We start from the raw sequence: 25,772 nt of genomic DNA, 5'->3' as shown, positions 1-25,772 counted from the left end.
TGAAAAAGTTGTAAACATATGATTGCATGACTTTACCTTATTTATTCTACCATGGTTGTTCAAGCGTTCGCTTGAATTAGAGGTCACTAGTTACAGTATTTAGAAGTAAACAACAGCTGACTGTTTTATTGTTTTCATTTGCTTCATTGGGAACGTCGTTTGCCGCGCTCATTTGTTTATTTAATTTTTGTTAAATATTTCAATTTTTTTTATTTTTTTGTTGCAATTTGAAAGAAAAGTTAATTTTTAATTAGTAAAAATAAATATGGAATTTTCCCAATCGTTTGATTTTGGCAATAGTACTTTCATGAAACTGGAAAGCCAGGCAAAACATGCCTTGAATGCTGATCAGGAGAATCGTGCTCCAAATGAGAGAGGTTTGGATGTCATAGACGAGTCTCCAAAGTCGAACAACAAAACTTCGTTATTTTCGGCTTCCTTGCGATCCCGTAATGCTACACAACGTACGAATACAAGGACCACTGACTCCACATATCACAGGAAATTTAGGCGTAGTAAATCCGATACTACTCTCCCAAAGGCACCAAAAGATGAAAACACAGATTATTCTGAATTTTTTCGTAGTGACTTTTCCATTCCAGACGATGTTTCTAAAGCCAAGACAAGCGAAGGCAGTGAATCGTTTTTGAGAGTTTCACAAATAGAAGCAGCTTTCAATTGTATAGATCCCGTACAGGAGAAGGATGAGGAAAAACTCCACACAAGTGACAATCAAATATCGTTTCAGTTAGAGGAATGTACCGGCGGCAAAAGCAATGAGGATAGTTTACAAAATGTTTCCAGAGATTCTTTGGGTTGTGATGAGAACTTAAATGCCACAAATGAGGGAGAATATAATGATAGCAGCGAGTCATTAGAAAAACCCATATTCTCTGAAGACCTAAAAGACCTATTGGATACGGAAGATCCCAACGATGATGTTGATATGTGGAAAGATTCTTTACCATTATCTGTCATACCCAATGATAATTTACAAGAAGAAAAATCTGAAGTCGTCCTGCATGAAATCAGCAGTTTCCTTTGTCATCCGCAAGAAGTCGAAAATCACGATGAACAAAGAAAAGAAACTCTTGAAAAGGAATTGAAAACAAGTCGTAAAATATTCAAAGAATCTGAACAGTCTGTTGTTGTGGCACAAAATGATATTAGCCTAAGTCATATGTCCCCTGACCAATTGAAGTTTACACAAGATTCTCCACCACAATCGCCACCCGTTGAAAGGAAGTCACCTGAAAAAGTGTCTAAAACAAAGTCAACCCAAATGATTAAGAAATGTGAATCGTCTGTGAAGCATGAAGAGCCTAAGGCACAAATGGCAATATCAAATAATTTGGATGCTCTAAAATCCATATCTGCTTGGAATTTGCCATTAAGTGTTCTCAGGGAATATGAACGTAAGGGGGTTAAACAAATGTTTGACTGGCAAGTCCAGTGTCTTTGCAACCCCAAGGTAAGAATTAACGGTTTATAATTTTCTAAAATGTAATCGTTATATTCCCATAGATTCTTTTCGAACACTGCAATTTGGTATACTCTGCCCCAACGTCGGCAGGAAAAACCCTAGTTAGTGAAATTCTATTGCTTAAAACCGTATTGGAACGTAGCAAAAAGGTACTCCTCATATTACCTTTCATATCTGTGGTACGCGAAAAAATGTTCTATCTACAAGATCTGTTGACAGCAGCCGGATATCGTGTAGAAGGATTTTTCGGTGGTTACACCCCTCCCGGAGGATTTGATAGCATAAATGTTGCCATATGTACCATTGAAAAGGCAAATTCAATTGTAAATAAATTACTAGAACAAGGCAAATTGGATGAAATTGGCACCGTGGTTGTGGATGAGGTGCATTTAATATCCGATCCCGGACGAGGTTATATCCTAGAGTTGCTATTGGCCAAGATCCTATATATGTCACGCAAATATGCCCTGCAGATACAGGTAGTTACCATGTCTGCCACATTGGCCAATGTTCAACTTTTACAAAAGTGGTTGGACGCTGAAATATTTATAACAGATTTTCGTCCTGTGGCTCTGAATGAAATGATCAAAGTTGGAAATAAAATATACAATAATCAGTTAAAAGTAATACGTTCTATAACCGAACCATCGGTGGATGTTCGCGAACCATTTCCCTCGGTTCCAAATGATTCGGATCACATAGCCCAACTGTGTCTGGAGACAATCATAGAAGGATGTTCGGTTATTGTCTTTTGTCCCTCGAAAGATTGGTGTGAAAACTTGGCCACACAATTGGCTGGTGCCATACATGCCATTGGCAAACAGGGTGGTGAATGGGGTATAAAATTGAAGGCCCAACTAAATAGGGAAGCAATAGATGAAGTAAAACAACAACTCAGAGATATTCCAACTGGTAAGTATTTGAAAAACAAGTGTTCAATTTATTATAAAAACTATATTTTTTAGGCTTGGATAATGTATTGGAGAAAACAGTTACATTCGGATGTGCTTTCCACCATGCCGGCCTTACCACCGAGGAAAGAGACATTGTTGAGGCAAGTTTCAAGTCGGGGGCTTTAAAAATAATTGTTGCCACAAGTACCTTAAGTTCTGGTGAGTATAATGGCTATGGTTCATCATTACTATTACATTTGAAAAATACGTTTTTAGGTGTAAATTTGCCTGCCCGCCGTGTTTTAATTCGCTCACCTCTCTTTGGAGGCAAACAGATGAGCTCATTGACTTATCGCCAGATGATTGGAAGGGCTGGTAGGACAGGAAAGGTATAAAGGATATTCATTTAGTTCGCATAGGGAATTCTAATATTTCAATGGGATATTTCTAGGACACTTTGGGCGAATCTATTCTCATATGTACCGAAAGCAATGCTCGTGTGGGAAAAGATTTAGTTACAGCAGATTTGAAACCGATATACTCATGCTTGGAAATGGATAGCAGTGTGAGTAAATTTTCTGTTTAACTATGAAAAAATGATATTGAACTCGAACGAAAAACCTCTATTCCAGGAGTTTATTTTAAATTTAATACAAAACTAAAAGTTTAATTTACTAATCATCATACATCCTTATAAGATATTTTTAAAAATGTCTTAAATTTCAGACCCATTTAAAACGTGCTCTATTAGAAGTTATATCCTCTGGTGTGGCCACAACCAAGGAAGATATTTATAACTTTGTCAAGTGCACTCTTCTAAGTACTCAAAAACAATTGGCTAATGAGCAGAGCGAGGATAGCAAGGAATCGTTACAAGATGAGTTTATAAGTGGGGCTTTGGATTTTCTAGTGGAGTATGAGTTTGTGCGTCTACAAAACAATGAAGAAACTAATGAACAGTGTTATGTGGCCACAAGATTGGGAATGGCTTGTTTGGGTAATGTTATGCCACTTTAATGAATTTATAAGCAAAAATAATATATATTTTTTTCTCTTCTCTTTTTCAATAATTTATTTACATAGCATCGTCAATGCCACCCACTGATGGTTTAATCCTCTTTGCTGAATTACAAAAATCAAGAAGATGTTTTGTCCTAGAGTCAGAACTACATGCCGTGTATTTGGTAACACCATATTCTGTTTGCTATCAATTGCAAGATTTAGATTGGCTATTCTTTTTGGATCTATTTGAAAAACTAACACCAGCAATGAAAAAAGTCGGGGAATTGGTTGGTATTAAAGAATCTTTTTTGGTGAGGGCAATGCGTGGCCAATCTAAATTGGACTACAAACTAATGCAAATACACAAGAGGTAAAATCGAAGAAAGGAATATATGAAGTATTAATTTCTTTAAAATGATGTATTTACTTGGCAGATTTTACACAGCCCTGGCACTGCAGGAATTGGTAAACGAAGTGCCCATTAACACAGTGGCCTCAAAGTATAAATGCTCCCGTGGCATGTTACAGAGTTTGCAACAAATGGCTTCAACATTTGCCGGTATTGTTACATCCTTTTGCAATTCCCTGCAATGGGATACATTAAGTTTGATTGTATCGCAGTTTAAAGAACGTTTGTATTTTGGTGTACATCGTGACCTCATTGATTTAATGCGTATTCCCGATTTGAACCATAAAAGAGCCAGAGCCTTGTTCGATGCTGGAATAACATCTTTGGTAGATCTGGCAAATGCCGATGTTTTGAGTGTGGAAAAGATTTTGTATAATGCCTTAAGTTTCGATTCTGCCAAACAGCATGACAATGAAAATGCTTTAGAGGCGGCCCAGAGAAATGAGGCCCGTAATTTCTATATAACTGGAAAGGCGGGTATAACTGTGGCGGAGGCTGCCAAGTTATTGGTACAGGAGGCTCGCAGATTTGTACAATACGAAATAGGTGTTGGCAATATTAATTGGTCTCAACCAAAGGACAATTTGGATGAGAATCCTGCATCGCAAAATGAGAGTGAATTGCATATGTCTTATGAAGAAAATAAATTCAATGGAAAGGGAAAACAAAATGGTGACATTAATGGGGAAACCAAAGATGCTAATATTCCTAAAGGTGAACAGGAAGAAAATAATGTAAACAGAAAAGATAATAACCATAAAGCTCGGAAGAACGTAGTTGATTCTAAAGCTAAAAACACTATAGAATCCATTGGAAAAAGTGAAATATCAAAGTCAACAGAAAAAAGAAATTCCAGAAAAAATGAAAATAAGGACCATAAAATAAAGGAAAATCTAAATTTCAATGCAAGGCAAGAAGTGAAATCTTTACAGGAAGAAAGGAAGGAAACACAAGAACCTAGGGGACAAAATGCCGAAACGCCGTTAGCACCGACAACTACTGCTTCCAAAAGACCATCCGTTGAGAAAACAGAAACGAAATCATCGTATCTAAACGAGTTTAAATCCAATAAGATGGCCATGCAAGTAGACTCAAAATCGAACAATTCAATATCTGTAGATTTAAAATCGAAAGATGTAGAAATATTGAAGATTCCTGAGATAATATCACCTGGACCTAAAAAACTTAATGGACATCGCAAATCTGCTGAACAGATGTCTGCCGAGAATGGTGATGATATATCTACAAAACTCAGATCCGAAACAAAAACACTAAATGAAAAACGTAAATCATCTGAAAAAATGCCAGAGATAAATACCGATGTTACTCCTCCCAAATTAAGAAAAAGCGATGGAGAAGGAAAAAATAATGGCCCGGATGATGGTGAAAAACCGAGTACCAGTAAAAAAGCTCAACGATTATTAAGGGCTAAACAATTATCGGAGATGAAAAGGCAAGAATGGGCTAAGAAACGCGAACAAGAGCTAGAAAAAGAGAAACCAGACAATCGGAAGGAAAGTACACCAAATAAGGAGGGAAAGCTTGGAAACACTTTAGAAAATGGATCTGGAACGTCTTCCAAAACGACATCAAATATTGTGGAAAAAATAGGTACCGATAAAGACGACAGAAGGCCTGAAAATAATAAAGAAAAAAGAGAAGCAAATCCGCAACAGATTTTGAATTCTGATAGTCTTAATAAAAAGAAAAACAATGGAACCTCTAACACCATCAAATCCAAAGAAGTATTCAAAACCCCGAATACAATTTCGCCAAGATCATCCCATCAAAAACCGCAGACTGGAACTAGCAATACGAACTCTGGAACTAGCAATACGAAAGCTCTGAGAAGAAGTCCAAGAAATCAGATAATCAGTTCCACAAGAATTGACTATCAAACGTCTTCCAGTGTTGCAACCCCGCCACCAAGTAAAAAACCCAACAAAACATTAATCAAAAGTCCTGGTGAATTATTTAACGATGACATGGAAGAGTCATTTGTATTCAATACTGGAATTAATGAAGCAATTAAGCAAGTAGAAAATTGCCAAGGAGACAAGGAAATTTTAAATCAATCTCCAGAGGATGAAATACCCAGTTCACAGCAGCTTTGTGAGGATGTAAATACAAATAAAACACATTCACCACATGCTTCAAGATTTCTCAGATCATTGAGGGCAACACAGAGAGCCCAAAGTCCCATGACAAAAAAGAGTAGAGTTACGCCGGAACTACATGGCAGAGTAACACCTGAACCTGGGCGGGGGGTTGAAAAGAAGCTTCATAAACCGGAAGTATTAGAAATCACTACAAAAGAGCCTTCTACAAAATCTACATCTCCTCCAGGTGGAGTTGCCCAGGAATCAAGTTCAGCTAGTAATATAGAGTTATCGGATTTTTCAATGGAAAATTCTCTAATGAAAAATCCAATGCATTTGAATGCATCGCATATTTTAAGCTGCTCCAAAGTGGAGCCGGACTGTTCTTCATTCAAGTCCATAGATATCATTGATATATGTGGTGACCAGCAACTTTTCAAGGGCGCCTTCAAAGAATTTATGAACAATAAACGTTTGGGTTTTTGCTTGGGTATTCAACAACAGACTGCTAAGCGTAAACCCATAATAGGAGCAAATCTATTGCTTAACCAAGTGGTAGCTGCTGACAGAGATAGTGAAAAGCCAATGCAGAATATTGACTTTCAAATTGATGATACAAATTATCTAGCTGGCATAGGTTTCTGTGTATCTGAGAATTTGGTATACTATATGAATATGCAGGCGGAGGGAACATGCAAAGGTCTTACGGCGGAGGTAAAATGTAAATATCTTCGGATGCTGTTACGTTCCCAAGATCACTGTCTAATTGTTTACGATGCCAAAGAACAATTTAAGATATTGCGTAAGCTCTTAAAAGATTTGGGAGAGATTGCTGTGTCCTTGGAAGATCCTAAAGTGGCCAATTGGTTATTGCAGCCGGATAAGATGCATAATTTACATAGTTTGGTAAGGCTGCTTCGCAAAAAGAATTATAATTCGAATATTAAAGTTTTGACTCCTTTTGGTTTAGGCCCAACAATTTTCCCCAGAATGTTCGGCATTGGTGAATTTGTGTGGCAGTGGTAGAGGATATTACAGCTATGGCTTGGATTCAGATAGTGCTATATTAGCTAAGGTTAGGTAATGTTATTCATGGAATAATAATTTGAAATTCAATATTGTGTTACTGATTAAATTTTCCTCGTCGTAGGTGTTCAATTGAGAGTTGTGTAAGTGTACACATTATCAAGGGACAAATTGAAAATTTGGAACGCATTGGAACGGGACAGCTACACAAATTCTTTAAGGGTATTTAAAAACACTTCTAAAAAAGATACAGTTTAATAGAATCTTGTTTTCAGAGCTTGAAATGCCCTTGCAAATCTCCCTTTGCAATATGGAAGATGTTGGCTTTCCAACATGTTCTGAAGCCCTACATAAATTGTTTCAACAAATGGTAGATGCCATGAAGAGACTGGAAACCAAAATCTATGAATTACATGGATCAAAATTTAATTTGGGATCATCGTCGGCGGTGGCAAGGGTAGGTGTTGAAACGATAATTAAAATTATATTTAAAAAGTTATGTGTCTCAAATTCTTTTCTATGATTAGGTCTTGGGTCTACATCGCAAGACTAATGGTCGAGTTAGTACCTCAAAACAGATATTGGAGAAGATCGATACACCCATATCCCAAATGATAATTACATATCGAAAAATTAGCGTTACATTAACTAAGAATATACAGCCCTTACTGAAATGTGTTCAAGATGATAGGTAATTTATCCAAGTAACTTGGTCGTACTCATAAAAAATCTCGAAAAAACCATTTTTGTTGATGAAGAAAAAAATGGAGGATTTATTAGTCTCTCTTACACTTAACTCTAGTTTATTTTTATTTATTGTTTCATCTTATTTCTCTTAATAGAATTCACGGCCAAAGTATAACGTATACTTCAACGGGCCGCATATCAATGACCGAACCAAATCTACAAAATGTTGCCAAAGATTTTGATGTGGAAATTGGTTCGGAGAAATTTACGATTTCTTGTCGTGGTGCTTTTTATCCACTGGACACGAAACGTTGCCTAATTTCGTCTGATTTTTGTCAGCTCGAAATGAGAATTTTAGCACATCTATCACAGGATTCAGCATTGATGAAAGTAATGAATTCGGAAAAAGATGTTTTTGTGGCCATAGCTGCACGATGGAATAAAATATCTGAGCAGAGTGTGACCGAACAGCTACGTAATGGTACAAAGCAAATTTGTTATGGCATTGTCTATGGCATGGGTATGCGAGCATTAGCTGAGGGTCTTAAATGTACCGAACAAGAAGCTAATTTTGTATCAGAACAATTTCATGCAGCCTACCCGGGAATAAGGTTAGTAAGGGTTGTAGGTGTTTTTGTTTGATTATCTAAGTGATTTATGGTGTCTTTGCGCTCTTACAGGACTTATATCGATAAAGTAGTTAAATTTGCCAGAAATAATGGTTATATTGAAACGATCACAGGAAGGCGGAGATATTTGGAACACATAAATAGTGGAGAATCATCACAGAAAAGTAAGTAATCAATCTGCAAATGCTCACTACTTGTGAGAAGTGTCTTGTTTTTAATAGCTCGCCCTATTATAAGTGAAAATCGAAGAGACAAAAACCAGGTTTATATTTGAATTTTATACCAGCCGTATGGCTACATAGAGTGAATATCATTTGATACGGCAAAAATGTCTTTATGTCTGTCTGGAAGGTGCGTACGATAATGCTCGAAGTATCTGATTCCGTCCGAACAAAGATGATCAGTAATGGTAGACTCTTTCTCATTATGATATTCCTATAATTGATAAAAAAGAATATTCGTTCCAAACGAAGATGTATAAGAAGGTAGTCTTCGATTCGGTCCAAACAACGATGGGTGCCCCTATAATGGATTAAAAAAGAAGTATCCGATTCGGTTCAGACGGAGATGGGTAATCTTTTTCTGGCATCCATATAAATGGTAAAAATTGTAAAAGTTCCATATCTCACTGAAAGAATCCGATTTCATGCAAACTTTGTATATCGCCCAATTCTTCTTTGTATATCGTCAGCCTACTTCTTCCGGTACCTTCCACGCAAATGTAAAATAAATTTAAATTTTTCTCATACTTTGTACTTTCAAATGCATCTGTCAGCACTAGATCTAGAAGAATGATAGACCATTTCGATGATGTCATGGATCACATCGGGAAAAATATTAATGGTTCTCTCTTCACTTTGGCAGCTAGTTTCGATATCGAGGAAGCCTTTAACAATGTCACTCTCTTTCAAAACTTGATGTACACTACCTATTCGTAGAATGGAACTATGCCATGTTCATCAGCAAATTTATTAATTCGCACATTGGGGAGATGTCCAATTAGGAGATCGACCACCAGGGGAACAGAGTGTCCTATCACCAATATTATGGTAGATAGTCATTAATGGCACACATATGGATCTCGAAAACACTGGAACAAAAGACATTGCCTATGCTGACGATGTGGTTCTATTGATCGCGGGGAAATTCATGCACACAATTTCAGATCTAATGCAAGGTGCATTACTTTTCTTAAGACTTCGCGAAGAGGAACAGGCAATCAGGCGAGTCCTTCGACTCAGAAAACTTAAACAATGGTGCAGTCAATCCTTTTGACACTCTGCGATCTTAGGTCGTGTGGAATGTATAAGAGGAAAAGTCAATCCAAATACTTGACAGAACATCTGGACACGTTTTCCACTTTTATACGGTATAGTTGTCTATACTGATAGTTTTAAGAGGGAATGGCGTACGGGTTCTGTGGTCTTCTGTGATGCCCTTAATATGCGTAAACCCTACATGGTTAGCAATGACTGTAGTACATTCCAGACCGAAATCTTTGTCATTAAAAAACCATACATCTGTGTGCAAATATATGGTTAAGGGTCCGGTAACTATATACTTCTATAGTTAAGCGGCCCTGAAGGCTTTAAATTCTTGTACAATCTTTGGCTGTTTTGAAGTGTAGGAAATCCTTGAAAAATGCTGGGTTGTCCATCCAGCTCTGTTGGGTTCCTGGCTATTGTAATATTTTAGGTAACAAACGGCAGATGAATTCTCAAGACGAGGATCCAAATCAATTAAAATTGAAGTCGAGAACTCGGTGTAACTCTTGGACATCTTCTTTCATCCATGAACATTACTCCGGGAGATTTCAACAAAACTGGCGAAATGATAGGAGATGTAATGTTCTTAAATATTTGGCCTTTAATCTCCGGAAAGAGAACAACTTAGCTCATCTCCATAGTGAAACCTGACCTAAAACATCATAGGTCATTTTAACATAACAGCCACGACTTTTAAGTGGACTGGCGATGATACCTATTACTTTTAGCTCTGGCAGGATAAGGAGGAACCTGAGACAGTTTAACCATGGGACTCTGTCATTGTCCAACTCTCATCAATTAGAGAGTTAGGATCTGTATTCATTCTCTAACACAAAACCAGCAGATAAAATCGGCTAAAGACTTCACGATAAATTCTTACTCGTGGCTTACAATTTATTATTTTCCCAATCGGTTTCTTTCTTTTCTCTATTCTCTTTTCTCAAATTTCTCAATAGACCAGTAGGTCGACTTAAAACAATTTCGTGTCGCTTTTTATTAAAGATTTTCATAAAGCTTTTCAAGCAAAAGCTCTAAGGGCAAAATTGAATTAGTTATTAATCATTCAATTTGTCCCCCTGTTATTGAACACGACGAAAGATGTGGAATTTTCCATTCCACCTTTTTATGTGGTTGTATGACCCATAGTAATTTGGGTGTACAATTTGTAGTACGTGTTTGTTTCTATTTAATATTTCACAATCCGACAAACACTTTTTTCAGCTGGTGTTGAAGAAAGGTAGAATACAAGATATGAAAAGCAAACAAACATCGCTATCATTATTTCCCACTTCACTGTATAAAAAATAACAATACATTTTACCCCTCAAATTTTGGTTTATGAAGTCACACAAAGATTGGCTGATTTGTGTTACAAATGTGCGTAAGTTTGTTGATCGAATAGATAAGCAATGATGAGTTGAGTCATTCTAATTTGGTCACACGTTTTAACGATTAAAGGTCATTTCTGCTACCCCACGTATTTTTATAGCGATCTATTTACCCTAACCTATTGTTAGCTGCAAGCACGACCAATTAACAATTTTTGTCAAATTGCCGTTCGTGGAATGGGAGAATCTTAAATATTTGTTTTTTCAATTGATAATTTGCACATTTGGGGACAAATTTAGATTTTTCTTTTTTTTTGCGTTGGAAGAATAAAGATCAAGACTTTTTGACTTGATCTTTTTAAAGCTTTGAGACGGTGTGTCATTCTGTATAGATGGTATCTAAACCTACTGTCTAGATAATATCTAATATCATTTTTTTTAAGTTTTATTGAATGAATAAAACTAAAGCTATGCTGTTCAATGATCATGGTAATGGTGGTTCTCTTAATATTACTGTGGGATCTGTGTTAGTGAAATTTGTTGATGAAATGAAATGTCTTGGTATTATAATTGATCGGAAGTTGGACTTTAAGAGACACATTGATTCCTTGCTTTGTCGCATAAGGTTTCAGCTGCGGAGGCTGTATTGTCTTAATGCTTATTTGCCTTGTCATGTTAGGAAGAGAGTGGTTGTATCCTTGCTGCTATCGCAGGTAAATTATTGTCTAGAGGTAGTCTCCGGTACTACTTCTTCTCAAATGCAACGTGTCCGTAGGGCGGTAAATTCGATTGTTCGTTATGTGTATGGTTTGCGTCGTGGTGATCATGTTTCTTGTTTTGTTAATGATCTCCTGGGATTGCCATTTAGCAGCTACGTTGATCTTCGTATTCTTCAATTTCATTACAGTGTTATGTGCAATTTTGACTCGCCTCTTCGTGACAACTTTGTGTTTTGTGGATCATCTCGAAATCCTCAATTGTTGTGTCCCAGGTTTTCGTCCTCCATTGGTGAGAGATCATTTGTGGTTAGGGCGGTGAGATTGTGGAATCAGCTTCCTTTGGCCTTACGTACTTTTGCCCATACCAATTATCTGTTTAGGGTTAAAGTAATTGAATACCTTCGCCTAAATATGTAGGCTATGTTTTTGTAGTGGTTGCGTCGGTTTATTATGGGTTTTTCTTTTTTGCTTTTCTTTTTGTTTGGGCTGGGGAGCCACTATATTATCTTCTTAATTTTATTTGTAGGGTATAATGTGAGTTACTATTTATACTCTGTTTTGTGAGTAATAAAATAGTTCTCTCTTATTTTTAGCTCGTTTCTGATACACTTTTTCACTGCTCTACTAGACTATTGTTTAGTTGGTGATGGTGAATCGAGGTGTAGGGTTCGAGCTTCTCGTGAATTATTAAGATAAATTATTAGGTTTAATATGTTATTTGTTAAGTTTGAATTAATCATTGAATTTGTATTATGTTAGGGTATTGTAGATAGATAATATAAGTTATGGGCCCTGTGGGCTTATTTATATTTCTTTGTAAGGTAAATAAATGAAATGAAAGCAAAAAGTGTCGAAAATAGCATCAAATTTTAGAATATGTTTAAATTTGTTCAAATTGGTCACCTTTGGCACGAATTATGGCCTTTAAAACGCCAATGAAACCGTCACACGCTGCCCGAATGTGTATTTTGGCCCATTCCCGTCGAAGCGCTTGCTTGAGATGATCGACACTTTGGTATTTTTAAGTGCCAACCTTGCTTTCCAAAATACTCAAGATACAATAGTCCAACAGATTGGGATTCGGAGATTTTGGTGGCCATTGTGCGCTGGAATAACCGCATTTTGTAACCATTCATGGGTGGCGCGTGCTAAGTGCGATGGTGCTAATTCCTGTTGAAATGTCCATGGTCTGCGGCCAAAATGTTGGCATGCCCAATATACCCTCCAGAATATTTTCGCGATAATATGGTGGCCCACACCATCACTATGGCCGGCGCTTGAGTTCTGGTGGCCAACCGAAGGTGCACATTTTCAGCTGATCTCTTTGGCAAGTAAACACGATCATTTTTGTTTGTTTAAAAGCTGCTGGAAAACGAATTTTTTCTCATCGGAGAAAACCAAATTCGGAAGTTCACCGCTTTCGGCCAAGCGAAGCAACTCTTTATCTCTTTTGAGTCTATTTTCTTTCTGTTGCGGTGTAAGTTCTTGTACTTTTGGAATGTCAATGGCTTTACTAATTTATCAATGTTTGCCGGATGGAATATTGCGGTATGTTCAGCTCACAAGTCATTTTTCGCCCATTGCGACGCGAGTTTCGATCAAGTCGCTTCTTTACTTTTTAAACCATTTCTGCTGATGTTGCTGTTTTCTTCCGTCCACTTCCTTGACGTCGGCCTACGTTACCAGTATCCCGGTAACGAGCGATGGTACGAGACAAAAAATATTTATTCACATTTAAATGCTGGTGTGCCCTAACGATAGCCACTTGTGGTTTTCTGCCAAATATAAAGAAATGTTACTATCACGCTTAAACTTCATCACAAATACCTTTTTTTCTGGAAAATTCCCACCAAAATGCTTTTGTACGCTTGTAAACAATATAATGAGCTGTCACTGGAATAATTTTAACAGCTGTTGCAGTTTTTTCATCTTACCCTGTAGATCAGTCAATACTTTGCACTGTGAACTTTTTATCATTAACCGACAACATATGTACTCCTCTATATAAACCTAAAAAAATTAAAAAAAAATTATCAAATCGGACTGTATCCTGTAAGAATTACAGGCCATATTTTTTAAGAATTTTGTTTTACAAAAAAAATTATTATTAATAAAAATTCGAGTTTCAAAGAGAAATTGGTGATAAAAAGAAATGCTACAAACCTACTGATTTTGCTAAATTTTTCAATGTTAAAAATAATAATTAAAAAAAAGCTAAGTTCGGCCGGGCCGTCCATCATTCGGAAGAAACTTGAAAATTTAAAAAAAAAATCGTCGAAATTACCGATCAAATGAAAACCATAATGTGGATGCTATATGAGGACGTGGTGCTGGAAAAGTAATTTTTTGTCATATGCTGTAGTAGCGATTTTGAACTTCAAATTCGAAACAATTCCGGTGAATAATGTCGCTAATATCATCAAAATAGCAAATAAGGGGAGGTACCGCTGTATGGGGGCTACACTAAGACGTGGACCTGCATAGACAATTTTCCGTCATAGGTTGTAGTACCCATTACGAACTTCAAATACGAAATTTAACGCAATTCCGGTGAATAATGTTGCGAAAATCTTGGAAGTACCGAATATCACGTTTTATGGGTGCTATACTAAAACGTAGACCTATATAGAAAATTCTCTTCCAGGGAGTAAAGTACTCACCAAGAACTCCTTGTGCAGAATTTAAGACAATTCTATTGAAAATATATATATTCCATGAAAATATAGATATATGATATCGTGTACCTATGTAGACAATTCTCTTTCAGTGGGTTAAGTACTCAGAGGAAATCCTTGTGTGGATTTTAAGCCAAATCCATTATAAAATGAGGCTAAAATCATCAAAATACCGGATATCGGTAAGTACAGTTATATGGGAATATACGAAATCGTGGACCTATATAGGCCATTCTTTTTCAGGGGGTAAAGTACTCACCAAGAACTCCTTGTGTAGAACTTCAGACAATTCCATTGAAAAATGTGACTAAAATCATAAAAACGCAATATCGGGAGGTACAATTATATGAGGGATATACGATATCGTAGACCTGCAGACAAAAGAGAGATCGGTGCAAAATTTATTTCGATGAGTTAAAAACAGAATGACGATATAGGGTATAAGAATCGGTTATCGGAGTAACATCAAATGAATGATCCTGTTAACCGCTTTGAACTATGGCCTTTTCGTATCAGCATTAAAGTAACAGATTGTCTCTTCTTTATCTTCAATCAGTCATATTTACATGTTCTGACATAATTAACAAAACCTGTTTCATGTGAAATAGAACTACGCATAACTTAAATAACTTCAGTTTGTTTTCAAAAACCAAAAACTTTTCCACTGTTTTTTTTTTTATTGAATGCCACAAGCATCATCATTTACTTCATTTTGTTTTGTTCTTTCGCAAATTATTGCCGGCATTCATTCCCCCAATTTTTACTTTACATTTTATTTTGTTTTTATTCCTCTTCTACTTACATGGAATGTTAAAGTTAGCCGGTATGGCATCAGTTGAAGCTACTTCATCTTTATTCCTTACATCGATCAAGTAGATCTCTGGATGATTGGCCATATTTTAAAAGAAATTGGTTGTACAAAAAAAATCAATCTATTTTTAAATATCGGATGAAATACAACCTATTTTAACTATATTAAAATTATACAAAACTTTCTTTGATTCCTTCCTCCTAGGCCAGGCTGAAAGACAAGCAGTAAACTCCACCATACAAGGATCAGCGGCTGACATTGCCAAGAGTGCCATTTTGAAAATGGAAAAGAATATCACAAAATATCGCTCAAAATTGGGCATTGAAGCTGATGCAGTACGTCTGGTTTTACATTTGCACGATGAACTGATATTTGAAGTACCCGAAGATAAGGCAAAGAAAATTGCCAAAGTTCTTAGCATAACCATGGAGAATTGTGTAAAATTAAATGTACCACTTAAGGTTAAATTAAAAATTGGCAAAAGTTGGGGTAATCTAAAAGAGGTAAAATTGTAACACTCATTTTTATTGTTTTTAGATTTTTTTATTTATTTGATTGATATTAAGACATGAACCAGGAATGATATGACATTACATTTTTACGATATGATTGAGTTTATAGACCTTCCTTTTGTGCCCACTCGGTCCACGAGCCGGGATATGGTTTGGCACTGTAATTGTAAAAAAAAAATTAATAAACATATACATGTAAGTGCGTTTTGTTTTCATACTTTTTAAAGCCCTTTTCTAAAGCTTTGTCAGCAGCCTTTTGGGCTCTGCCTCCTTTCAAGCAGCTGAAAATCAATACGGTTTCTTCGGTAGGCTTATCACGGTTGAAGTTGGTCTTAAAGTCATTTTCAGACATCTTAAAGGCATCCTCCAATTCGGGCACTGGAAAATGGGATAAATTTATAAACTTATATTTATATTATCACAGATATCAAACAAAAAGCAAATTATAAAATATATTTACACAAACTAGATAGCCTCTTGTAATCATAAAGTATGTGTATAGTAATAAAAAAAAATTCACATGAATGACCTTCATTAATATTCAAAGCAGCTCATGCAAGGCGTTTTGTTTTCCATTTAATTTGAATCGATTTCATTGATTTATTGTAACAAACTTGTTGTTGAGTAATTAAAATGTATGAAAACGAAGGTTAAATACGTTTACATTTTACCGCATATGGTAAAATCAGTGGATTTCAATTACCAAGTCCAACGTAGAAGAAACCCTCATAAAGGAGTTTAATAGTACGTTCACGATTAAATAGATATAGAAGACCCAGTCGTTTTAAATCTGTCAATTCCATTGTATATATCTCAAATAAATCTTCATAACGAAGGTTAACCCGGAAAAAAGCTCTAACGTTAACATAGAATTGTGGAATGTAACAAAAACTTCCTGAAAACAAAATAAAAACGAAGGTCAGTGGAAGGTTGTTTTATACCATTTACTATCACTAGGCAACACAGCGAAGGTCAAGTTCTAGATGTTAATGTCCTTTTGGTAATGACGTGTTGAATTGTTTGTAACCAAGAATGTTGAAACAGGGTAATAAATTTAATGTTAAAAACATTTAAGGGATTAATGAAGGTCAATTAATACCACGTAATATTTACAAATATGACATCATACAATCCCAAAGAAATGGAAAACGTAATTACTTTCGGCTCTTATGGTAAAAATATTTTAATTTTAAAGGAATATCATATATCTGAAGAATCATGCGAGAATTAAAATATATTTAAATATGACGTGTCACAAAAAAACTTGTTTATTTGGAATTGAATCTCTAAAGACGTCGTTTTAAGAACTCATTTTTTGTTATAAACATAACCATCGCAGTGCCAATTGCTTGTGCATCCAGGCTTTTAAATGACTTGAAAATGGCATAATTGTTTGTATATTGAAGACTCAGCCACATTTTTATACCAATCGGCTTTATTTTTTTCATTAAAAATAAAAATTTCGTTATAACCCAGAAGTGCGACCTGTAGAGTTTTTTTAGTTTACACAAGCAATGAAACCATTGTAAGAATGTTCCAGGCCGTCATATCTCTTGAAGAGGTCTAACTTTTTAAAATAATCAAAATACCGAATATGGGAAGGTACAAGAATATGAGGGCTGTAGGGAAACATACGCCTATATAGGGTGAGATGAAAAAACTACAACCAACTTTAGACCGCTTTCATTTCTAAGCCACTTGTGATGTTGTGGGCCATCATAACAGCCGATGGTCGCTCTCCGCTCGTATTAATCGACCGTGGCATTCGAATATTATCGCGAAAATATTCTGGAGGGTGTAATAACATTCCAATAGGACTCTGCACCAACGCACTCAGCACGCGCCACCCAAGATTGGTTACAAAATAAGGTTCCTAGTTTCATTTCCAGCGCACAATGGCTATCAAAATCTCCGGATACCAATCCCTTGAACTATTGTGTCTGGAGTATTTTGGAAAGCAAGGTTGCTTTTGCCGTCTGAAGGCCATAATTCGTGCCAAATGTGACCAATTCGAACAAATTTGAACTTATTCTAAAAATTTGAACTTATTCCGACATTTTTTGCTTTCATTCAATAAAATTAAAAAAAATGTTAAAATTAAACTTTGTTGCAGTTTTTTATCTCACCCTGTATAGAAAATGTTTTGCACAGAAGGTAGAACCCATTCTCTTATATAAACTTCATTATGAACTCCACATACCTAATTGTAAGTTTTTTCGCGAGAAACTGAAGCTTAAAATTATCTAACTCAGAATATGGGAGGTACAATTAAAACGGGACCATATGAAAACATTGACCGATATAGCTCATCATCAATCTTGACCTGCCTTCAGACAACATACAACTCTTTGCAAAATAGTAGCTTTCTGTCACATGCAGTTTTAGCTACAGTAATTTCAACAGATGGACATGGCTTAATCGGCTTAGAATTTTCCCATGATCAAGAATATATAGACGTTATGATACTCGCGATATCTAGATCGAATAAACTAAACCTTATACTTTTTGGCTTGTTTCAATAGAAATTGCTGTTATTTTGTGGTTCGCATTCTGACGATCTAGAAAAACATTTGGCAAAAAAATTAACATTGTGTTTTTCTTCAAATTTATGATAAAAAAAAAAATATCAAAAAAAAAAGTTCTTTTAAAGGTTTTGTACACTCAATTTCGAATGTGTAATTAAAAACTATGACTCATTTCTTGATAACCAAAATTTAATGTGACTTCCCCTAAAATTATGAAACAATAAACCAATGTCTCATGAAATCAATAATTAAATCATTTCTCGATTAAATTAAGGATATGTTCCAACAATAAAAAAAACCTATTCTTTGGATAGGTGATATGGTATGGTTGCAATTCCCATGATAACATGACGTATGCCAAATAGAAATATTCCATAAGTTTGGCTATTAGATAAGGAATATGTTGTTGAAAAATTCGAGTTTCAACCGAAAAATGGAGACAAAAAATAAATGTTCTGTTTTAGAACCTGGATCTACTAGATTTGGACTTTTCGATGTTATAAAGGAAAAATCGGTTATCGCAAAAATCTTTTCTTGGCTCATCAAATGAATGATCCTGTTATCTCTTCGAACCATGCCCTTTTTATAGCTGCAATGAAGTAACAGCTTGTTTCATCTTTCCATCAGTCATTTTTGCATGTTCTGGCATAATAAACAAAACCTGTTTCATGTGAAATAGAACTACGCACAACTTAAATCACTTCAATTTGTTTTCAAAAAACCAAAAACTTTTCCACTGTTTTTTTTTATCGAATGCCACAAGCATCATTATTTACTTCATTTTCACTGCCTTTACACGGTGCAATTTTTAGCTGGCATTTTTATCAATTCTCTTTTAAAATTTCAGCGTAAATCTTCGCGCCTTTACACTGTGGCATTTTACGATAATAGTGCTTGGCATTTTTTCTGACATTTTATTTTATTCAGTATTTCGTATAGAACTAATTGTTTATAACAGATATTTATAAAGAAGTGATTTAAAATTAAATGTGCGAATCTAAAGAAGAAATGATGGAAAAAGTTATTGAGGTGTTAAATTTTGCATTATTAACTTTTATTTTAACTTTCTTTTTTTACTTTTTAATACTTCCAATTAATTTTCATATAATTCACTATATAATTCAATCACTAAAAACATCACATCACAATAAAAGAAACGCATCAAAATTACAATTAAGAAACGATATGAAATGTCAAAATCATAAAAAATTCGGAAGAAGCAAAAAGAGAAATGCAAAGAAAATGGCATGTAACCCTGTGCGGTGGCTTATCGTGCCATTTTTTCTTCTATCCTTGTCTCTCTACACCTTTTACCAACAAAAAAAAATGGCATGGTTAAAAAATGTCACCGTGTAAAGGCAGTGTTTGTTTTTTTTTTCTTTTGCAAATTATTGCCGGCATTTATTTCCCCAATTTTTTCTTTACATTTTATTTTGTTTTTATTCTTCTTCTACTTACATGGAATGTTAATGCTAGCCGGTAAGGCACCAGTTGAAGCTACTTCATCTTTATTTCTTACATCGATCAAGTAGACCTCTGGATGATTGGGAACATCTTTAACCTCTTCGTATGTGGCCATTGTGCTTGAAAGTTATGAATAAACTGAAAGTGGAAAAATTCTTACTATGATTAAGACCATCAATTAAATTTTGACCAGCACTAATCGCCCTGGGTAACAGAGTTAATACACCAACACCTACAACGATAAATGTTAAATTCTCGATAGGGAAGGAAATAAGTATGTGAAGAAGTGGAAGAGCAGAACATAATCAGATATGGAAAACTCGTACTATTGTACTTTTTTTTAGTTCGGTATAAAACAAACATATTGGACTTTTCAATATAAGAAATTTATTAAAGAAGAATGTGAAGCGCATGGGGAAAACTAACAACCAGCCATACATTCATTCAATTACTAAAAAAAATAGCAAACAAATCTGAATTTGTTAAAAAAAATTAATGGTGCAGATACACAGAAGGCTTTTTACAAAGAGGCCAGCCGACTTAAATCATTAAAAGAAGACTTCAATTTTTAGATATTCTTTTGTACCCTCCACCATTTAAGACTGTACAAACGATATATTCTTGATTAGCTCAAATTCAACGCCGATTTGGAAATGTTTGTCAGTGAAATTGGCTTTAATTCCATGCTGATATATGCCCATTTAACTGCACCGACATTTAGAATTTTGGATATCATTGAGCACGTAAACTTAGTACAGACTAAAGTTAAAGTCGGTTCATCTGTTTCGTATAGTACCTGTATAATGGTTCCAGCCGATTTCAGGTATTTGGAAGATTTTGACAATATTCAGCCATCGAAATTTATAGGAAACTAAGATTTTCTGTTGGGCTCCAATTTGCAATGGATCAAATAAAAAAGGAATGAAAGTCTTTGGAAATATGTTTAATTGCTCTCCTTCCGAGTATTACGACAATAGGATTATAACATATTTTAAACTCAAAATGTCGACCGTAATATAAGGACTATATCTAGGGGCTATACCAAAACTGGGATCGATTTCGATTTTTAGAAACAATAAGAATCAACAGCAAATTTCATAGGACGAATAAAACAACATATATACTTTTTTTTGAAAACTGCAAGAAAGTACTGGTTTTGCAATTTGTTTAATTATTATAGAGGAAAAATCGGTCAAGGTAGTATACACTTTCACAAATATATGCAATTTTTGTTGTAACACCATATATTATTACACCATATATTTTTGTTTCGAGTCGAGTCGATTTCGCCCTGTCCGCCCGTCCGTCTGCTGTAATCACGCTACATTAAAAACCAATTAAGATAGGAAGCTAAAATTTTGACCTTATCGGTCGACGATATCGTGTAGACCCATAAAACGGTACCCCTTCCACCCTTCGATATTCGGCATTTAAGTGATTTTAGCCACATTTTTCAATGGAATTGTCTGAAATTCTAAACACGGAGTTCTTTCTGAGTACTTTATCCCCTGAAAGAGAGTTATCTATATCGGTCGACGATATCGTATAGCCCCCACATGACGGCACCTTCCGATATTCGGTATAGCCACATTTTTCAATGGAATTGTCGGCACAAGGAGTTCCTTGTGAGTACTTTATCCCCTGAAAGAGAGTTATCTATATCGGTCCACGATATCGTATAGCTCCCACATGACGGCACCTCTCGATATTCGGTATTTTGATGATTTTAGCCAAATTTTTCAATGGAATTGTCGGCACAAGGAGTTCCTTGTGAGTACTTTATCCCTAGAAGGGATAAATCTATATTGGTCCACGATATCGTATAGCCCCCATATAACGGTACCTCCCGATATTCGGTATTTTGATGGAATATATCCACATTTTTCAATGGAATTGTTTTGTGAGTACTTTTCCCCCTAAAAGAGAACTATCAAAGTAGTTCCACGTTTTAGTATAGCGGCCATATAACGGTACCCCAGATATTCGGCATTTTCTTGAGTTTTGCGAAATTATTCACCGGAATTGTTTACAATTTCGTTACCACAGCTTATGACACAAATAACTTATGCAGAACCACATCTTCGTATAGCCCCCATATAACGGTGTTTATTTGAGCGGTATTTTCCGACGGATTTTTTTTTTTGAAAAATTTCAAGTTTCTTCCAAATGGTGGAGGGTATATAGCTGTTTTTTATTTCTTATATTTGCTTTTATTTTTTTTTTATTATTTCTTATATTTGTTATAAAAAGATAATAATATAAATAATAAAAATATAAATAAGTAAAAGATAATAATATAAATGTACCATGGTAGAAGAATATAGGTAGATGCATCGACACAGCTGCTGGGACAATAAACTGTCAAACAAATTTTGGAACTGAAAATGTTGAATGAAAAATTATTTAAATTTGTAAAAATTGTTGAAAAAATGCGTATTATAATAACCTCCGAATGACATCGTATAAGAAAACAAATAAAAATCTTCTTATATTTGAAAAGACATTTAAAATTTTTTGACATATCAATGTTCCCAAACGTTGATGCATCTACCTGTATTTTTCTACCTTGAAATGTACCTACCGTGTACACTTTCGAATTGTGCTTTTCCATATCTGTTGAAAACTGATATTAAACGATGATGTCAACATATACATGGCAAACAAAAACCGCTGATACTGCAGAGACGGCTTTATCGACTTCAAGTATCAGTATAGACGTTGTTACCGTTAAAAATTAGGTTATTCTATTACAAAGTTGTAAAAGAAGTAGAGAATTTTCAAAGACAGAAACCATAGACAGTTGTCACAGTATTATTTGCAAAAAACAATAGATGGCGCTATTCAGTAAGTTATCTCTTCAAGAAAGTTGTCATTCAAAAAAAAAAAAAAAAAAAAAAAAAAAAAATATATATATATATATATATATATATATATATATATATATATATATATATATCTATATATATATATATCCTCATAATTTAAGAACATTATAAAAAACTGAGCTGATTTGCCTTTATCCCTCTGCTTAGGACTAGGTTTTTGAGGATGTTTAACTGAATCAGTTATAATTTGATATTTACAGTTCTCAGGGGTGGATTTTATCCTGACAAAATGTTGGTACAGTATTTGGAATAACCACTATAGGACGGTTATTCCCGAGTTAAAGTATTTTGAAGGTTCCAAATGCATTTAACGTCCAAATGAGGTGTAATCAGAGATGGTCTGTTTGAAAGTTTTTTTTAGGTGTTTGACTGTCAAAAAGTTGTAAACGTCATATACTTGTATAAAACGTAGAAAGATATAAAACTTCTAAAATATTGTATTAATATCACACAATATATGCCAAGTTGGTTCATAAACGTTTAGATCGTATTATTCATGGTACAATGATATCAAGGTAGGGCTATGATACCATATGATTTCAATTCTTTTAATTTCTTGGCTTAATATGTCATATTAATTTGTTTATGTTTATTTCAACGTATGCATCGACAAAATCTAGAGTTTTTGTAGCGAAATAATCCTTTAGAGATATATAGTACATGATTTTGAAAAGAAGTGTTGACCTTTCATTCAGTAATCGCGGTTTTCAATTATTTATTCAAAATAAATGCAACAAGTTGTTTGATTTTTTATTGTTTTGATACTAATTCTGACATTACAAGCCAAACAGGTATACTTGCAATTTTTTCAAAGTTTCACCATGGTATTATTGAAATCTCGTTGATATTAATGAGGATAGTTTCCTTGTGTAAGTCTTCTAAATCTGGCAAAGTTACTTCAAAGAGCTAAAACCTGGGGCTAGATTTTTGTTATAAAGACATAAAACTGTAGATTGGGCAAAATCAATATTGAAAATCCTATTGAAGTTTCCGATAACATAACATAATGCTATGTCACGATATGGTGTCAGAACATTATCAACGCTATCTATTGAATCGAAACAACAATGAATTGTCCCATCTTATTATTTGCCTTTGTATTCCTTTGTATTCAACCATCACGTTTCTATCAAAAAATATTATTTTTTGTCTGACAGATCATCTATGGCTGCAATTTAAATAATTTTGGATATAATAAAATAATAAAAAATTCAAATATATTCGGCCGTTTGAAGGGTTAAACAACCATTACCAGTTAAAAAGTTAAATTTAATTAATTTCAATTAAAGGTTTACACCTGCATATTACAGCTAAAGTGTTTATTGTGAAATAGCATTCAGAAAAATTCATTTTATTTTTAAAAATTATTTCATGCAAACAGTGATCACGATTGCGCCGCAAAGGGTCCATCGGCTAAGTCCAATTTTGGCAAACGCTTTCCAACACTTCGGCCAATGTTTTACGAATAAATGATTTAATGTTGTCTTCCGGTGCGTCAATCGAAGCAGACTCATCTGTATAGACATGATCCTTAACTTAGCCTCACAAAAATAGTCTAAAGGCGTTAAATGCTTCTGGCTGATCTTAACTCCAAAATCGACAACTGCGCCAATTTACACATCCTTTGAGACAAAAATTATGACTGATAAAAGTATTGAAAATTGTGTCCCCTTATGGGTGAGATACCAGAAGTGATTGTGATTTCACGTTCAAAAGTTCACACATACAATCACTTTTTTTCAAATCTTTAACCCAATGTGTGCAGGTACCAGAAGAAATGGTCCGACCTCTACCATCTTTGTAACAGATCTTGTGTTGATAAAAATATTGAGATTTGCCAAATCTGAATGGAATCGGATGTTAATTTCGCGGTTTAGGAGCTTCATGGATATTCAAAATTTTGACCTTTGTGGGGGAGGTAGAAGAAGGAGTATACCTATATATCCCATCTTCACAGCAGATCTTGTGTTAGTAGAAATAATGCGATGCTTGATGATTTTATAATCGTTTTGGTTCTTCAAAACGTTGGCTAACTTTGAAAAAATTACAAGTATGGAGGTCTACTTGTTTGGCTTGTAATGTCAGAATTACTATCAAAACAATGAAAGAACCAAACAATTTGTTGCATTGATTTTGAAAAAATAATTGAAAACCGCGAAAAATGAATAAAACGACAAAATATCTTCTCAAAATCTATAGAACATGATTTTGAAATCTAAAGGGTACAAAAACTATGGATTTTGTAGAAACATACGTTACAAAAAGCATTTTGAAAACACCAGAATTTGAATATTTTCTGATTATTTTACCATGGGTTCAACCAGATCTTACGTTGAAAATTAAAACAAGCATATATAATTTTTTTACTTGTCAACTATCAAAATGAGTTTATGAGTCAGTCGTCGTTGAGCATTGACCGAGAGCGGACGCATCTAAGGAGCGTAGAGCATATTACATTTTAAACTTTGTATTTATTCCCAGAATTACTTTTATTTTTAAATAAAAACCATCTTGACAGAATCAGAAGTGGGATAAGAACAGAAATCTACAAGGAATTTCATCATTTTGGATAAGAATTGCAGAAAAATACTCAAAGAGCTGAGAAACTAAGGCGTCAAAGTGATGTAGTAGTGAAGAGCTCAATGCAAAGCAACAACGACGACCAAAGGAGAAACCACGCAAAGGCACCTAAACTCAAAAGTTCGAGTGAGTTTAGTGAGAGTGTGTAACGTGCTCAAAGAGAGCAAAGGAGAAAGCATCAATCAAAGGAGAATGTACAAAGGTATACTCAAAAGTGTGAGTGAGTAGGACAACGATAGTACATCAAGGAGATTGAAAGCAAGACATAAAGAGGGGAACCCCGAAGAAGAAGTTTAAAAAGGGAAAAGTTAACGTATATTTTTAGGGCGTGCGGCTTCTAAAAAAAAGGAATAGTTCTAGATTTGCTGAAGTAACGAATTAAAAAGGAAAATTCACAAGGAAAAGTATGAAGGTGAAAATAAGTTCGTTAAAGGTTGCGGAGCTAGACAAATTATTACTGGCAAGAAGCTTACCACGAACAGGAAATAAGTCCGAGAAAATTGCTAGACTCATGGCTTGCAATGGAAATGACGAAGTGGAAGTTGAAGATTCAGAGTCACAGGAGGATTTCCATGGATTTGATGAAGCTGAGACGGGTGATGATTCTCTAACAAGTCAAATGCGAGAGCTAAAGGATATAATGTTGACTCTAGCAAGAAGTGTGCAACAGTTAACAACACTTTCAACAGAAAGGGCTATTACGTCAAATGCAGGGTTAAATTCAAGGGATACAGAACAGCAAGTTCCAGCTGAAGTAATATCAAGACAATCTGGTTCCGG

General features: G+C 34.9%; 2 protein-coding genes across 4 annotated transcripts; one reads left to right on the top strand and one right to left on the bottom strand.

The window, feature by feature from the left end:
• Positions 1-96: 96 nt before the first annotated feature.
• LOC101900608 (DNA polymerase theta) lies at positions 97-15,541 on the top strand. 2 transcript variants are annotated; one of them, XM_011294728.3, is made up of 15 exons: positions 124-1,471; positions 1,525-2,395; positions 2,449-2,595; positions 2,653-2,765; positions 2,828-2,941; positions 3,103-3,373; positions 3,460-3,748; positions 3,813-6,792; positions 6,857-6,966; positions 7,037-7,134; positions 7,188-7,369; positions 7,440-7,603; positions 7,755-8,210; positions 8,280-8,392; positions 15,231-15,541. In XM_011294728.3, the coding sequence occupies exons 1-15, from the start codon at positions 266-268 to the stop codon at positions 15,539-15,541; spliced, it is 7,425 nt and encodes a 2,474-aa protein (XP_011293030.1). In that variant the 5' UTR covers positions 124-265. The 2 variants fall into 2 exon arrangements, 1 of the variants encoding a protein (XP_011293030.1); XR_002194685.2 differs by lacking the exons at positions 7,440-7,603; positions 7,755-8,210; positions 8,280-8,392; positions 15,231-15,541 and having other exon boundaries at positions 97-1,471; positions 6,857-6,961; positions 7,188-7,239.
• A 6-nt stretch (positions 15,542-15,547) lies between these two features.
• On the bottom strand, positions 15,548-19,872 carry LOC101898786 (rhodanese domain-containing protein CG4456). 2 transcript variants are annotated; one of them, XM_011294726.3, is made up of 4 exons: positions 19,731-19,872; positions 19,522-19,665; positions 15,757-15,916; positions 15,548-15,696 (listed from the first exon to the last, which is right to left on the bottom strand). In XM_011294726.3, the coding sequence occupies exons 2-4, from the start codon at positions 19,640-19,642 to the stop codon at positions 15,642-15,644; spliced, it is 336 nt and encodes a 111-aa protein (XP_011293028.1). In that variant the 5' UTR covers positions 19,643-19,665; positions 19,731-19,872; the 3' UTR covers positions 15,548-15,641. The 2 variants fall into 2 exon arrangements, with proteins under 2 accessions (XP_011293028.1, XP_005184769.1); XM_005184712.4 differs by having other exon boundaries at positions 19,522-19,755.
• Positions 19,873-25,772: the final 5,900 nt, after the last annotated feature.

The sequence above is a fragment of the Musca domestica genome, unplaced genomic scaffold, assembly GCF_030504385.1.
Source record: "Musca domestica strain aabys unplaced genomic scaffold, Musca_domestica.polishedcontigs.V.1.1 1, whole genome shotgun sequence".
Taxonomy (NCBI): Eukaryota; Metazoa; Arthropoda; class Insecta; order Diptera; family Muscidae; genus Musca; species Musca domestica.
The sequence above is the reverse complement of the archived record's forward strand: the minus strand, read 5'-3'. Positions and strand labels throughout refer to the sequence as shown.